Source organism: Hyperolius riggenbachi, chromosome 6 (assembly GCF_040937935.1).
Source record: "Hyperolius riggenbachi isolate aHypRig1 chromosome 6, aHypRig1.pri, whole genome shotgun sequence".
In the NCBI taxonomy this organism is placed as follows: Eukaryota; Metazoa; Chordata; class Amphibia; order Anura; family Hyperoliidae; genus Hyperolius; species Hyperolius riggenbachi.
Genome location: NC_090651.1, coordinates 129432693 through 129449601, shown reverse-complemented (window position 1 = coordinate 129449601; position 16909 = coordinate 129432693). Strand labels below are relative to the sequence as shown.

The 16909-nt window shown below is 42.4% G+C and overlaps 1 protein-coding gene across 2 annotated transcripts in view; it reads right to left on the bottom strand.

The window, feature by feature from the left end:
- Positions 1 to 2341: 2341 nt before the first annotated feature.
- LOC137521104 (inosine triphosphate pyrophosphatase) overlaps positions 2342 to 16909 on the bottom strand; it is a 45438-nt gene continuing 30870 nt past the window's right edge. For both annotated transcript variants that reach the window (XM_068239899.1, XM_068239898.1), the window contains exons 6-9: positions 13987 to 14102; positions 12842 to 12918; positions 6891 to 7013; positions 2342 to 2459 (exon numbers count right to left, since the gene is read on the bottom strand). In XM_068239899.1, the coding sequence (XP_068096000.1) occupies positions 6908 to 7013; positions 12842 to 12918; positions 13987 to 14102 (299 nt within the window). In that variant the 3' untranslated portion in view covers positions 2342 to 2459; positions 6891 to 6907. The remainder of the gene's footprint in view (positions 2460 to 6890; positions 7014 to 12841; positions 12919 to 13986; positions 14103 to 16909) is intronic.

The following is a 16909-nucleotide window of genomic DNA, read 5'->3' as shown; positions in this document are numbered from 1 at the left end:
CTTGCAAACAAAACTCTAGCGGTAGCGTTTCGCGTTTGCTGTTTTCAGTGGGTTCCAGGCCTAAGAATGAGTTACTAAATCAGGCCTTTTTTTTAGTTGGATAAACTAATAATCACACATACCGGTATATAAAATTTACATTGTCTTTAAATGATGGCAACTATAAAAAATAAACCCACCTTGACTAAAGCAATTGTAATTACAGACCAGTTTTTAGTCCTACATGTGCATGAGCAGTACACTCATAGCCGCTTCACCAATGAAACATGACATTCCAGGTGTTGCTACACTGCTTGCAATGAAATGTCATACATTGCTGAACAGATGTTAATGTCATTCAGTGCACAGGATGACCAATCCAACACTGAAGACAGCTATTTCTGGCATGCTTCATGTCGCAAGCTTATTCAAGTCATCCTGGTTGCAGTTACAAAACTTTCTCACGTGTGGCATTTCCACCAGTATACTGTAAAATGCTTCTCATGGATACAGGTTTACATCTTATATTATTTTAAGTAGAAGTACAAGCTTTTTACAAGGTCACGAACAGAAGTTAGGCAAAATTTCTCCAATGGACACACAAATGTAAAGCATTTTTGTCATTAAAGAGACTCTGTAATAAAAAAAAAAAAAGTCCCCTGGGGGGTACTTACCTTGGGAGGTGGAAGCCTTAAGGTCCCAATGAGGCTTCCTCCATCCCTGTAGCTGCAGGCAGTCCAGCGCTGGCTCCCCCAATCCTGGCTCGACAAGGCTTGATATATTTACCTTTCCTGGCTCCAGCGGGGGCGCTGTTGCGGCTCCTAGCACGGAGATAGGCGGAAATAGCCGATCTCTGTCGGGTCCGCTCTACTACGCAGGCATAGAAGACTTGCACCTGTGCAGTAGAGCAGACCGACAGCGATCGGCTATTTCCGCCCATCTCCGAGCGGAGAGCCGATACTGCGCCTGCGCTGGAGCCGGGAAGGTAAATATTTACATCCCTGCTTTTTGGAGGGGCACAGCGAGACCGCCGTGGGACACAGGAGGACGGGGAAAGCCTTGATAGGATCGGGAGGTTTCCCCCACCCCAGGTGAGTACCCCCCCCCCCCCAGAGAAAATTTTGTAGTTACATGTTCTCTTTAAAGAATCAAAAAACATTCACAAGTATTATTTTGTTATCTGTCGTTATTGGGAATCTTATTGTTGCTCCATTTCCCTTCATAACAAAAGATACATCATATGCAAAGGCTGATAACACGCCTGCACAGCGTTGATAGTGCACTGTCGCCTTTGGCTGACGATGCATCTGTTGCTATGCAGGGGGCAGAGGGACAACATGCGCGTCCTACGTAGCAGCTTCCAGCGGGTGGGGGAGGTGCCAAAAACAATGCCGTTGGGTGATGCTTAGGCATCGCTAAAGGTCTAACATGCCAGATTTTTAGCGATTGTCGTGGGGCTGCTGTCCAATTCTCAGCCATGGTGGTCATTATAATCCCTTGCAGCCAAGTTCAGTGCAGTGTTGCAATAAGTGTAATTCTCTGTACAATATACATTGTGATATTAGATTCAATACAGGTGTTTGTATAGAATCTAACAGAACTGAATTTTCTTTATGCTGTAATATGTGTAACTGCCAGTAGGTGGTGCACATACATCATTATAACTCTTTCAAGGCCAGTTTTCAGGGCGGAGAATTGTTAAAAGCTGACGCCTCCATACCATTTGTAGCAAGTTTTTTATGAAAGAGTCAGCCTCCTCTTTACTACCAGGGAGTCTACACAATGCATATATCCTGGCTGTCCCGCTAATCCTCTGCGTCTAATACTTTTATACATAGACTGAACAAGCATCCCAATCAGGTGCTCTGACTGAAGTCTGACTTCACTAGTCACATGCTTGTTTCAGGTGTGTGATGACACTAATATCATATCCCTTTCACTTCAGGTGGCCTTTAAACACTTCAAACACAAAAATCAAACCAGACTACATTGAAGTATGCTTGGGCCATCATTCAGGTCGGTGGGGATAGTTCACACTATCTCTCCGCATGTTGCATCCTGGTGCTGGTGGATATTTTCTCCTTTCATGTCACTGTGAACCCTTAGACATAGGGAGAGGACTGCGGTAGCCATCTTGGCAAAGGCAGCCTGAATACCTCCAGGCCAGGATACAGCAGGGTTTAAAAAGAAGAGCGATCTGAATTACTTAAAAAAGGATGACCAGAGAGACTCACTGAGGGAGGATATAATGAGGGTGGGACATAATAAGGGGGGGGGGGAGGGGGTATAATGTTTTGTTACCACAGTTTGTGCTTCAGCTTTGTACCTGGTTTTCAACTTTAAATAAGCCAATAAAAATAAATGCTTTCAATAATTTTTATTTAAAAAAAACAAAAACACAAATCTGGCGAACATCTTATGTAAAACATCGATCCTTAATGAAGGCGATTCTGGATTTTAACTGTATTCACAAGATTCCACTAGAGTACATTTGGAGAGGGAAGGAGGGAGGGAGAGGGAGAGAGAGAAGGGAAAAAACACAGTATTAGGATGGTCAATCAGCTATTATGATTATTATTATTACTATACAGATAGTCAATAGCTATCAGTATTAGGATAGTCAATTACTTAAAGAGAAACCCGAGGTGGGTTTGTCAAATCATATTAGGACACGGAGGCATGATAATAATAATAATAATAATAATAATAATAAATATACATATATACACATACACTTCTTTATTTTTTTACATTCAAAAAAAAAAAACATAAATAGTTGCCTTAGGGACTGAACTTTTTTTTTTTATGTGTGGACTTTATTCACTGTACAATGTTTTATTTTAACACTATAATGGCCGTAAACAGAAATAAACAGAAATACATTTTTTTAATTTTTTTCTTAATATTCCAATTGAAATGTGTTTAGAATAAAATAATTCTTAGCATAATGTACCTCCCAAACAAGCCTAAATGGTGGCGAAAAAAACCCAAGATATAGATCAAGTCGTTGCGATTAGTTGTAATTAAGTTACTGGCGAAAGAAATGGAGGAGCGCTGACAGGTGAAAATTGCTCTGGTCCTAAAGGGGTAAAAAGCTCTCAGTGGTCAAAGGACACCTGAAGTGAGAGGGATATGGAGGCTGCCATATTTAAACAATGGAAATTGCCTGGCTGTCCTCATTATTCCTTGTGTCTAATAAGGTTGGGCACAGACCCTGAACAAGCTTGCAAATCAGGTGTTTGACGGAAGTCTGACTGGATTAACCGCATGTTTGTTTCAAGTTTGTGATTCAGACACTAATGATGCCAGAAAGATCATCAGGGCTGCCAGGCAACTGGTATTGTTTTCAGGTGTCCTTTAAAGAGAATCTGTATTGTTAAAATCGCACAAAAGTAAACATACCAGTGCGTTAGGGGACATCTCCTATTACCCTTTGTCACAATTTCGCCGCTCCCCGCCGCATTAAAAGTGGTTAAAAACAGTTTTAAAAAGTTTGTTTATAAACAAACAAAATGGCCACCAAAACAGGAAGTAGGTTGATGTACAGTATGTCCACACATAGAAAATACATCCATACACAAGCAGGCTGTATACAGCCTTCCTTTTGAATCTCAAGAGATCATTTGTGTGTTTCTTTCCCCCCTGAGGGGGGAGTGCATAGCAGAACCACAACACTGAAGAACTTGGCAGCCTTCCAGACACAGGCTGACAAGTCTGACAAGGGAAAGATACATTGATTTATTACAGAGACTGTGATAGTACAAAGTGCTGCAGTAAGCCAGAACACATTAGAATAGCTTTTGGAACTTGTATGATGATAAAAAACAGGATGCAATTTTTGTTACGGAGTCTCTTTAAAGTAAAAGGTATACTATTTATATTGATTAGCGCTCTAGAAAATGCAGGTTTTAGAAAGCAGAACAGTTTATTTACTGGGCATGATTTAGCAGACAGCTTTATCTCCTTTGTCTCTTCAGGCTCTGTCATAGATCACTCCACCCCATACATGCCCACTAACCAAAAGAAACCTTACTAGAAGGACAATGAATCGCAACATCCTGCGTCATTTCCTCACAAGAAGGCAAAATATCTCTGTTTGGACTATGGCTTCAATTCATCAAGCATTACCGCATTCGGTAATGCTGAAAACAGCTGACTTTACGGAGCACTTAGTAAAATGTTAATTCATCAAAGCAGTTACCGCATGAGAAGCAGACATTCCTATGCAGAGAGATAAATTACCAACTTGTTAAGTGATTACCTCAACACATGTCAGTAAAATGTCAGCAAATGTTAATTCATCTAGCTTACAGCATTCGATAACATGTGCAGTGATTATCTCCAGCTCTCCCCTGTCGATAAGGAGCTTGGAATGCCTTCTCCGTGTGTGACAGGACCATAGAAACCTCCCCTGTCCCCTGCAAGTGCTGCTGATAGGTTGCCCAGGCTTCTCCAGTGGAACAGACCCCCCCAGGCAGTCAGGGGAAAGAAAAGAATTAAAGTTATTTTCCAGGCACCCTTCTTTTCTAGGCACCCTTCGGTAGTGTAACCCCTTGAGTGCCTGTTTAAATATGCAGGGATGCAAGTGGGAGCTCGTGGCAAAATGACCTAAGCAGGGAATGTGTAATGTTTCTCAGCAGTTCATCTAAGCTGTGGCAAGTAAATAGAAACTTAAGACTAATGAGACAGATTCAGCAAGAGCAGAGGCAGCACAACAAATATAAAAGGCACATGTATAGGGATGTCGGTGCTGCCTCTTTCCTATTGTAATGCCCTCACTGCACGGACCTCTTCGGTAACTTACCGAACATCTACCACATGTGTGAAAATATTGATGAATTAGCACAGTGAAGTGTAAAATACCGAATGCGGTATTTTAAGGACTGGGATTTTGTTATCGAACACCCTTTGATGAATTGAAGCCTATCTCCACTAGTGCCAGGAGGAGGTTTCATTGTAGTCACTTACCTGCTCCATGGCTTAAAGAGTAAGTGTTAGGGCTGGAACCTACAGGAGCGCTTCTGGCAACGTTTTGGCAGCGTTGCGATACGCTAGCACTTTGCCAAAATGCTGGGCTAATGTTAATGGATGGGCAACTTGCACAGGAGCGTTTGCGTTTCCCAGAAACGCATACGCAGGACGTGCAGCATTTTGGGAGCGTTAGCGCTTCAATGTAAAGTATTGAAACGCTAGCGGAAACACTCAGCAAAACCTAAACTGGGCGGTTTTGCTAGCGTTTTGAGGTTCTGCACACTAACAAAATGAAAAATTATTCACAGGACCAATCAGGATAAAAACGCAAAACGCTACGCAACCGCTGAGCAAAAAAATACAATGTTGCAAAACGCGACCGAAAACGCGCATGAATCCGCTTGCAAACCGCTCAGACAAAACGCTAGCGTTTGCGTTTCGCGTTTGCTAATTTCAGTGGGTTCCAGGCCTTAGGCATGAAAAACAAAATCAATTCTCTATTTCAATCTGTTGATCATATAAAAGGAATGCTAAAAAGGCAATGCATAACTTTAAAATCAATCTTACTTTTTTATTGCAGAGATTAATCCTCATGTCCCCAGCTCCTTAGTACGCAGACAGTAATCAGCCTCTAAAAAGAAGGTGCAGTGCAGGCTGGGGGAGTTTCTGCACAGACACAGCTAGTTCAGCCTGATTGGCTGCAGCCTGTGTCACTCTCACTCCTTTTCCTCTCATTGGCTGCCTCCCATGACTGTCCATGTCTGCCCCCTCCCCACACTCCAGCCCGACCGGCATCTCAGCCGATTCATGAGGGCATTGGCTGCCACCACTGCATCGCATCCATGGGGACCTCCGCCCCGCTACCATTTCCTTAGGGATTCCCTGCATTTACAATCAACGCTTGCTATTGGTGTGGGGAGGAGGGGGGAGTAAGGGAGGAAATGACCTCACCATTGGCTTCAGCTGGAGGGAGTAAAGATGGCCCCTGCCAGCGAACAGAATTCTCACCATTTACCTTTTTTTTATTTTATAAAGTTCACTGAAATCAACACTTGGACCGTGCAATACACGTTATGTAAGTAGAGCTAGTATTTATTTACTTATGTTTTTTTTTTTTTTATCTGGCATAGCATGGCTGACAGCTCCTCCTTAAACATGCTTTGCAATACATGTGACAAATACCTGTGCTTTAATGACGATTAGAGAGAGTGCCGTTAGGCTTTGTTCACATCTAAAAATCGAAATCACTGACGGCAGCGATTTTCAATTTTTGAGTTTTTTTTCTCCCTCTCCTGGCACTCCACTGCGCGGTATGATTTTGTGCAAAGCACTTTTGTAGGGGCTTTTGCAGAGAGATTCAGTCTTTTTCACTTCCTGATGTCAGTCAGGAAGCAAATTCTTTGACCCGGAAAATAATAAATACAATGTATTTATTCTTAAAAACAGGAACGCAATCACTGGATAAAAAAACCAAAACAAAAAAAAAAAAAAACAGTACAAAAAAAGGGTTTTGCGCTTTTCCTATACCTTCCATTGTAGCAAAATCGCCCCAAAAATTGTACATGCAGCGCTTTTGTGAACGGAAAGCAGACGAAACGTGCTGATATGAACTATCCCATAAGGATTCATTGCACAAGGTATTTTAGGGCATTTTTCAAAGTCACCGCCTCTCAAAAAAAGCGCAAAATTTCCAAAGTGTGAACAAGCCCTCACAGCCAGCCGAGGGCCTTCTGGAGTGTCTGGTTTATTTTAGATTCCTGTTCTAGGTGCGTCCCTCAGTCTGCTGCATGAGCATGTCCCAGAATTAGCATTGCTTGTAGTAGTCACTAAGTGCTCAAACAATTGAGTGCCCTCTTTCACAATGACTCTATACACTATATACTGTACTATGTACTAACTAATATTATACTGTACTATGTACTAACTAATAGAACACTCACTTGAGATTATTAACCCCTCATTCCTTGGGGGTACCACTTTGGATAAAATAATCTGACATTTCCTTGAGGGCTTTGTATCGATGAGAAATACTGTTCTTCACTTCCTTTGGGAGTTCTGCATATCTAGATATGAAGCAAATATATAAATACAATAAATAAATAAATACATCCAATCATAGCAAGTTTATACAATTCTGTCATTGAAAATAGGTTAGCATGAAAGAAACATCACAACAGAACGCAGCATGGATTAACTTGTAAAATCCTGCATATCCTTTTAATGACATTAATAAATCCATCCTGCTTTATAGTATAGAGCAGGGGTCCCCAAACGTTTTGGGTCGAGGGCCGGGTGAACATACTTCAGACTGCTGGGGGGCCGGAGTATACATAAAATGACGTAGAAGTCTTTGTGGGCCAGACAGTGAAGCATACCCAGGTGACACCCTGCAGACCAATTGGACAGCAGTGTCACCTGATGTGGAATTTGACTGGGGACCACCGAATTACTGCTTTCTGGCTTCCATGTGGATGGGTGGTGCCAGCACTGCTATTCTATATGTGGACCACGAATATTTAAAGATTTAGCTGACTGCATCTATAAGTAATACATTTTTTGTGTGGGGGCCGGTAAAAAAAAAAAAGCCTCAGGGGGCCGCATTCGGTCCGCAGGCCTTAGTTTGAGGACCACTGGTTGAGAGAATAAAATTAACTTTCTCCGCAGTAACAGAAATGGTAAGGTGGATAGTGGATATCTTTGACAATGAAACATTGTTTGATATACCACATATTGGTTTGCACAGTTTGAAGTGCAAAATACTCACGCAAGCTGTCAAAACAAAGTAAAATTCTGGTTGAAAACGGATTGATTTATTGAAAAATACTACTTTGTGGACTACCAACTAACAGACTGGCGCCGCTCGAATCTGAACTAAACTTGGCTGCTTGTCTCATTCATCTCTCTTCTTGCTGATCCTCTGTCAAGTTCTTCATTGGCTGCTAATTAACCAGAGGATCCATTTCGAACTCTTAACTTTAACCTACAGAGCTCGACGCCACAATTTCTCTAACCTGTACATCTCCTAACTAGTTTCCAGATACCAACCCAGCTGCAATCTCCACTCTGTACACAACTCTGTATCTTTGTAAGTACAGACAGTACCGTACTTAGAAACAACTGAAGTTACACTGTTTCAGAGATACAACGTTGTCTCCATGTACAAAATACACAATACTATTTTTTATTACGTATTTTAAGTTATAGGTATTTTTCAGCACTTTAAAACAAGGGAAAAACAGTTTTTATTATATGACCAAATCCAGAGTTGTCCGAAAGTAAATTATTTATCCACACTTGGCTATGGATACCACATGACTCAACTTACAAATAGGTTCTGGGAGATTGTTTGCAAGTTGGATTTGTTTTTAAGTAGGAAACCGCCTGTAGTGGCATTTTTTATTTAAACCTGTCAAAAATATGGTGTCAGATTAATAGAAGTTATTTAATGGCTATATTAGAGAGAAAACATTTCAATACAACCCTGGCTCAGAAATATTGCAAAACATCAGCTTGTTAAGTACATTAAAGGAATACTTAAAGGGAACCTTAACTGAGAGTGATATGGAGGTTTCTTGTTAAACAATACCAGTTGCCTGGCAGTCCAGCTGATCTCTGTGGCTGCAATAGTGGGTGAATCACACCCTGAAACAAGCATGCAGCTAATCAAGTCTGACTTCAGTCAGAGCACCTGATCTGCATGCTTGTTCAGGGGCTGTGGCTAAAAGTATTAGAGACACCGGATCAGCAGGTGGTATTATTTTAAAAGGAAAAATCGATATCCTCAGTTTAGGTTTCCTTTAAGCCAAAAACAAAAAATGATATTTACTCACCCGGGGCATCCCTCAGCCCCCTGAAGCTGGATGGTGCCCTCGCAGCCCCGCTCCAATCGTCCTGTCCCTGCCGGCGGCTACTTCCGGGTTTGGCGACAGCAGCATAGAGGGTGATATAGCGGCTGGGAACGCGGAGAATCAGCCGCGTTCCCAGCCTGTCGGCGGCTGTCGCCAAACCCGGAAGTAGCCGCCGGCAGGGACAGGACGATTGGAGCGGGGCTGCGAGGGCACCATCCAGCTTCAGGGGGCTGAGGGATGCCCCGGGTGAGTAAATATCATTTTTTGTTTTTGGCTTAAAGAGGAACTGTAACATGAAAACATCCCCTGGGGGGTACTCACCTCGGGTGGGGGAAGCCTCCGGATCCTAATGAGGCTTCCCACGCCGTCCTCCATCCGTCAGGGGTCTCTCTGCAGCCCTCCGTGGAGTCCGTGCAGCGGTGACGTCAATATTTACCTTCCTGGCTCCTGCGCAGGCGCTCTGACGGCTGTCGGCTCCGAACTACACGGAAATACCCGATCGCCGTCGGGTCCGCTCTACTGCGCAGGCGCAAGTGTCCTGCGCCTGCGCAGTAGAGCGGACCCGAATGAGATCGGGTATTTCCGTGTAGTTTGGAACGGAAAGCCGCCACAGCGCCCCCGCTGGAGCCTGCAAAGGTAAATATTGAACTGACAGTCGGCATAGTCGCCGGCTGTTCTGAGGGCTGCGGCGAGACCCCCGTGGGACAGAGGACGGCGTGGGACGCCTCATTAGGATCCGGAGGCTTCCCCCACCCGAGGTGAGTACCCCCCAGGGGATCTTTTTAATGTTACAGAGTCTCTTTAAGTATTCCTTTAATGTTGAATTCATGCACTGATTCTTCTGTAGCAGTAACAAATAGGTTTTACAGAATCTTCACTGCAATTTTACAAAGTAACACCTCCACCATGTGGCCATTTTGTGCATTACACAAAATTACTGTCAAGCAGAAGGAAGTTCTTCAAGAGGCACTGAAGCAAAAAAAAAGCATGATATAATAAATTGGTTGTGTAGTACGGATAATTACTAGAACATTAGTAGCAAAGAAAATCTTCTCATTTTTATTTTCAGTTATGTAGTGTTTTTTTATAACATTGCATCATTCTCTGATATTTGCAGTTTACACATTACACAGCATTCTAAATGATTTTACAGAGCAGGCAAGTGAACTATTGAACTGTCCTCTGGAGAGAAAGAAGATACAATGACTGACGGTTGAGATAACAAGAAGACGACAGAGCTCTCTGCTTTGAAAGTCCTGGAGCTCAATGGCTCTTTTGCATAGATAACAACTGGAGTTTAACTATTCATGTACTGGAAACAATATTAGACTTATGTCTCTGTTCCTAATGTTTTATTTCTTAGCTGTACTACACATACAAATCATCATAATTTTTTTTCGCTTCAGTTCTGAGTACATTATAATCACTTCCACTAATTGAAAACTAAGCTCCTGTAATGCATTTCTTCAGGAGAGGGTAGAAACATAGAAATCATGTATTTAAAGTAAATCTGAAGCGATATTAAAAAACAAAAAGACAAACCAACAAAAAAACCCAAAACACACACGTAGAGGGAAGGCTCTGGGTCCTATAAAGCCTTCCCATTCTCCTCACGGTCCCCTCATTCCCCCGCAGGCTTCTCCATTCAAATCTCTCCCTGCAGGAGACTTCAGAAGTCTTTGGAAGCCAGAGTCCTCCCGAAGACAGGCGGCTCTGTTCTGCGCACGCGCAAGAGAGTGTGCGAGAGAGGCCGCTCGCGCAGTATGGAGCCGCCTGTCTTCGGGAGCCCAAGTGCTTCCGAAGCCCAGCCAAAGCAGTAGAGCTATAGGGTTTTTTTCTTTGGTGATTCTTGTAAGGGCCAAGAATACCTAAGTGAGAAGTAGGGAGAGACCGGGAGCACAATGTATCATTAGGTATAGGGAGGATAAACTCAAATATATACTCACAAAGGTGAGTTGCAGTTCCTGCAACCACCGTATAAGCCTGCAGGGAATTAACCTTCCCTGCTCGTTACTCCAGGTCCTGCTGGATACTGGATGGCCGCTTTTCTGTAGTACGATAAGACTTTCCAGAAAAGACTGCAAAGCTATTACCTAGACGCCTACACTCTATCCCCTATGCTATTACGGCATTTTGTATTGACCCGAAGAAGCGGGCCATGACCCGTGAAATGCGTTGTCAGATTGTTTTTTTTTTTTTTTTTTATAAAAACTTTTTCCAGTTGAAGTGGTGTCTATATCTTCTGGAGAGGTAAGCAATTACCTCTCTTTTTATTATATAATTTTTTATTTAAAAATACTAAAATAGAACACACATTGGGCGCCTCCATCCTACCCATTAAAACCGGAAGAGAGCAGTCTATGACACATCGGCCGTAGAATACTAACATGGGAGCCTGCAGGAGAACGCGAAGACCGGCAGGAGAACAGCAAGGCTCTATAGGAGCCAGAGCCTTCCCTCTCCTTAAGTATCTGTCTTTTTTGTTTCTAAAATTGCTTCAGACTCCCTTTAAAGAGAGTCTGAAGCGAGAATAGATCTCGCTTCAGACCTCCTATATAGCAGGGGCACGTGTGCCCCTGCTAAAACGCCGCTATCCTGAGCTTAACGGGGGTCCCTGTCCCCCCAAATCCCCTCCGTAATGCTGGGGAGCGCTTCCGCATTGGGGCAGGGCTAACCGCCGCAGCCCTGCCCCACGCGCGTCTGTCAGCGCGTATCTCCGCCTCTCCCCCGCCCCTCTCAGTCTTCCTTCACTGAGAGGGGCGGGGCGGGGAGAGGCGGCGATGCGCCTCTGATAGACGCGCTGGGAGGCAGGGCTGCAGCCGTTAGCCCTTGCCTCCAGGAAGCAAAATCAGCGACCAAGTCTGTGACCAAGGTTTGCGGGGGGGTGGGTTGGGGGTCAGGGACCCTTGTTCAGCCGCGGGATAGCGGCGTTTTAGCAGGGGCACACATGCCCCTGCTATATATGAGAGCTGAAGCGAGATTTAGTCTCGCTTCAGTGTCTCTTTAAGTCTCCAGGAATGCTTCTAGTCCCAATTTAAAAAAAAAAACATGATGTAATTATTATATAAAACTAAGAAACATTAACTTCTCATGTCTGTGATTATGTGCAATCAAACAGTATAACAAAAAATAACAGCTACCAGCTTGCCTCTTGAGTTATTAATGCAATATGGCATTTGCAGAGCTGGGTGTAATGATCACACATTTAACAGTTCTAGGATTATTTAAGACAAAGTAAAAGGATAGTCGTATTAAATTATTGTCATATGTAAGTATACAAAATTAAGAGATCAATGGGATCTGAACTTTCAACAGAGTTCAATTATTTCACTTTACAAATGTTTGGTGCGATGAAAGACCTGGATCAAATGCCATAAAGCATGGGGTAACTAGAGGAAGGAATTCTAGCCTTATTAAAAGGAACCTGAAGCAAAAAGTATATGGAGGCTGCCATATTTATTATGTTTATTTCCTTAAACAATACCAGTTTCCCGACAGCCTTGCTGACCTCTTTGACAGCAGAAGTGTCTGAATCACACACCTGAAACAAGCTTGCTAATCTTGTCAGAGTTTTGTGAAAGATCTGATCTGCATGTTTGTTCAGGGTCGGTGGTTTAAAGGAGGCATATGATCATCAGGACTCCCAGGCGACTGGTATTGTTTAATATAAATATGTCAGCCTCCATATCCCTCTCACTTCAGGTTCCCTTTATGTACATTTACATACATGAGTTATATTGTATATACAACTTTGTATGTTTGTCATTAGCAGACAGACTTGAGGTGGGAAAGCCCATACTTGGCCCACCACAGTCTTCATCACACAGGTCTACAAATGTTGGGATTCCATACATTTTAATGGACAATGGAACATCAGTAATTTTTCCCTGGATCAGATAGATGTATAATGCAGTTACAAAACTACATGGCCCTTAAGTCCTAAGCAACCCTAACAGAAGTAAGTTAGCATGGAAGTTAATAAAAAGGACAGTGTAGAGCTGCTGGTTTGTTGTATACATAATATATGGGAATAGATAACATACGTCTTTTCATAACCATCTGGTTGAAAACAAGGGTCCCATCCGAAGTCCCGTGGCCCTCGTGGAGATACAATATGACCCTAGAAGGGAATACAACTTTTAGTATGCAATTGCAAAAAATAAAAAAATAAAAAATTGAGAATTATTATTTCTATAGTCGATATATTTTAGCCAGTTATTAACAGGAAGAGCGTAATTTTACAGCTGGTTTCCCGTGCAGTTATGGCAAAAGAATGTAATTACAAGTCTTTATCCATCAATGAGAGAAGGGAGAAAAGAAAAAAAAATGCACCTGCAGTCACTAGCCCCAGGGAATTAGTAGCGTATAATCAGTGAAGTGCACCCTGAACTCTAAGTTCCCAGGGGAAACCAACAGCAGAAGCAATGCTCGGTAGGTTTAATATATTCACTTCTCTCTGTTGCAGCCAAGTCTTTATATGGGCATTGTAGTGCTGCAGTTCCACATCATTCTTACCAGACTCCTCTGTCACAGTAGCCAAGTTACATCATTGGGCCAGGACTTTGCTGTAGAAGCTGCTGGGGACAATGTAATGGACACTATAAATGGGGTCACTATAGGTCTTGTCCACAATATAAAGGGTCATTATAAGGGAGCAACCTTATAGGTTGGTACTACATTGATGGCAAAATAAATGTGGGTGCACAATATATATGTATGGCAGCAGTTTCATGGGGACATGACAGTAGTTACAATAAACTTTCAACATAAATAAATCTGCTGAAACTTTAAATGATACTTTACACAACCCTACAACTTCTGCCAACTGAATGTTATTTTATCATATTTTTTCCCCCAATAAACAAAGTGTAGACCCCTGCATGCCCCTTAAAGCGGATTCGAGATGAAAAACAAGTAACTTGTTATAGATGAGCACAGCAGTGACACGCTGCCATCCCACCCACAGTAGCATAGGAATAGCAGTTTCTGATTAAAATATTGTCAGTTTCTTCAATAAATGTTACATTTAATTTACTTTAATTTAGCATGCATGTTTCCTCCCCTCACAAATCAGTTTCTTTATACTTTTAATGAAAAAAAGAAAAAGAATCATTAACTATTTTTGTATATATCCATAGCTATTTTGAGGAGCTACAAAAGAAAAAAAAAAAAAAAAAAGTGTACCTACAGGAGTTTTTCCTTTGAAGAGTAGTACAGGCTCATCAAGGTTTCCACTGCTATAAGCAAATGTGCAGAGAGCAAAAGCGGACTTGTCTTCAAATCCTGCCAGCATCTGGTGTAAGCCTGTAAGCACAATTACATGTCAGCGATGCACTGTATGCAATGGCACAGTCACCGTGTTACATTGTAATCTATACAACTGGCCAATCAAGGGCTCCTTTTTTTAACATATCAATTTTTATTAACGAACAAAATACAAGATCATTGAATTGTTCTGAGTGTTAGGAGAATATCAACACTACAAGGCGTTAACCCTGGCAACATTTAGTATAGTTATCAGCTACTGACCGACTGCATCAAGGTGTTATACAGAAATATGTAATTGTGATAAAACGCGGAAAAGCCGTCGCGTGTACTGGCGGCAATGCGGCTGATTCCGCGTCCAGCGTGGCGGTTTGCACGCAGCAGCGTGCGTCTGGTGTGGCTGAGCCTGTTAGTTCACACAGGCTGAGGAATACGCGCTGAGAGGCAGAACCTTTATGACAAACAAGGAGGGATCAGCTGACCAGGTTGGTCAGCTGACCTCAAAGCAAGTGGCTATTGGTTGATCGCTGATGGGTGGCGCCGGAGAGCGCAGCGCTATCTATATCTATCTATCTATATATAGTCACTGCTGGTCAGGCTCAAGTTGTCTGCCGTTGCAAACACTACGTGCAAGCACTCAGACGTTAGTCAGATCCTACAGTGTGTTAGAACCAGGAGGACCTGGGAATTCACACTGAGCCAGATTACTACTGTGTATTATGGTGTTAGACTTCAGACTAGTTCCAGGGTGTTGAGACCACGGACCTCACACCCAAGATTAGGGACTTTGTGTTATCATTCTGTTATACTTCAGACTAGTTCCAGGGTGTCGAGACCACAGACCTCACACCCAAGTCTAGGAATACTCTGTACCATCATATTATACTCCAGACTAGTTCCAGGGTGTAGAGACCACGGACCTCACACCCAAGACTAGGCATTGTTGATATCTGTTATGACCTATTGCATTCCTGACTATCCCTCTGCTTTCTGATTCGGTACCTACGCATATCTGATTATCTGTTGCCAGACCCTGCCTGCCTTTGGATACCGAATCAGCCTTCTGTCTATGTACCTTGTCTGTCTGTGTGTTGCCGACGTGGCTTGCCCGACCTAGAGAGCTATCTCTCTCCTTACAGATAGTCTCCAGACCTGCTAGTGACATCCACCTTTCAGGTGTGACTCACTCACAGGTTCTTCCTACCTTCAGCCTGGGACTCCACCCCTTTGGAGGCCTCAGGCTGTTGGACGGTTTTTGTACTTCCCAAAAGGCGGCATCGCCCATACTGCCAGAGACCACCTGCTCCTCGGGTGGTCTTACTCAAAGTCATTACTGTTGCACCAAACACTCACAATATAAAGGTGTCCAGAGGTTAGTTATACTTAGATTATCGGTGACTCTGCAGACCATCAATAATCAGGTATAATCTGCATTCTTGGTAATACTGCAGATCACCAATAATCAGATTCTCTCTGTGTGCTGACACCAATCGTTACAGTAATATAGACATACTATAGTATGTCTAAAATGGTAGAAAAGGAGGAACCCCCCCCCCCCCCCCAAAAAAAAAAAACCAAAAAAAAACAAGGGATTAGAAGATAGATATAGGAAAAAAGAAGGATTGTACATATTGACAATTTTGGAACGCCTGCATATACCGTACATACTCATGTATAAGCCAACCCGTGTATTTAAAAAAAGGAAATAGTGATTGACTCATGTATAAGCCCACTCCCGAGTATAGCCCCCTCCGCAGTATAAATAGCCAGATGTGCCCCATTATGAGGCAGTATAAATAGTTAAAAACAATAGATAAAGCACTGCAAAAGATCAATACCAATTGGCAAAAAATACATGTAGCAGTACAGAGACACACTTGCATAGATAAGTGGCTCAGGGTACAAAAATTTTATCTGAATCAATGTGCTGACCTAACCTGTTCCCGACCGCTGGTATGCATACTTGCGCCCCTGGAAAATTCATTTATGTACCAGCTGTGTAAATATGCGTACTCGTTTACCTCGCCGTTCACGATGGCTGCGGCACTGACTTTCGTTTCCATCACAGCCCTGCCGTTCTAGGATCGGTGAATAGGAACAACCTGTTCCTAAACCTGACCACAGTGCCTGTGATGAATGAGAGCCGCGATCAGCAAGATGCAGGCTTTCATTCACAAAAGTGAAAGTAAACAGTACTTCTGTGTACTGTTTACAGTACCCATACATTAAAGAGAAGTTGTATTGTTATATAGTTTTTTTGTAAAAGGTTTGTAATTATTGGTATGGTATAAATCCACAATAAACACCACAAAAAAAAATACACCTTTATTTCTAGATAAAATATTAATCGCCATACATTGTACTAGGGACACAATTTTAACGTTGTAATAACGGGACAAATGGACAAATAAAATGTGTAGGTTTTATCTATTGTAGCACATTTTAATTTTAAAACAATGGCTGAAAACTGAGAAATAATGTTTTTTTTTCATTATTATTCCCTTTAAAATGCATATAAAATAAAATAATTCTTAGCAAAAAGTTCCAACCAAAGAAAGCCTTCTTTGCAGCGAATAAAACTATTTATAGATCATTTTGATGTGATAAGCAACAATTGGCAAATTACTGGAAAGAGCATAATGTGAAAATCGCTCTGGATTTTAACGTAAACCTGAGAGGAGTGGGATATTGCTGCCATATTTATTTCCTTTTAACAATACCAGTTACCTGGCAGCCATGCTGATCTATTTGGGTGCAGATCAGCAGGACAGCCAGGCAACTGGTATTGCTTAAAACAAAATAAATATGTCAGCCTCCATATTACTCACTACGGGCGGGTGATTGAG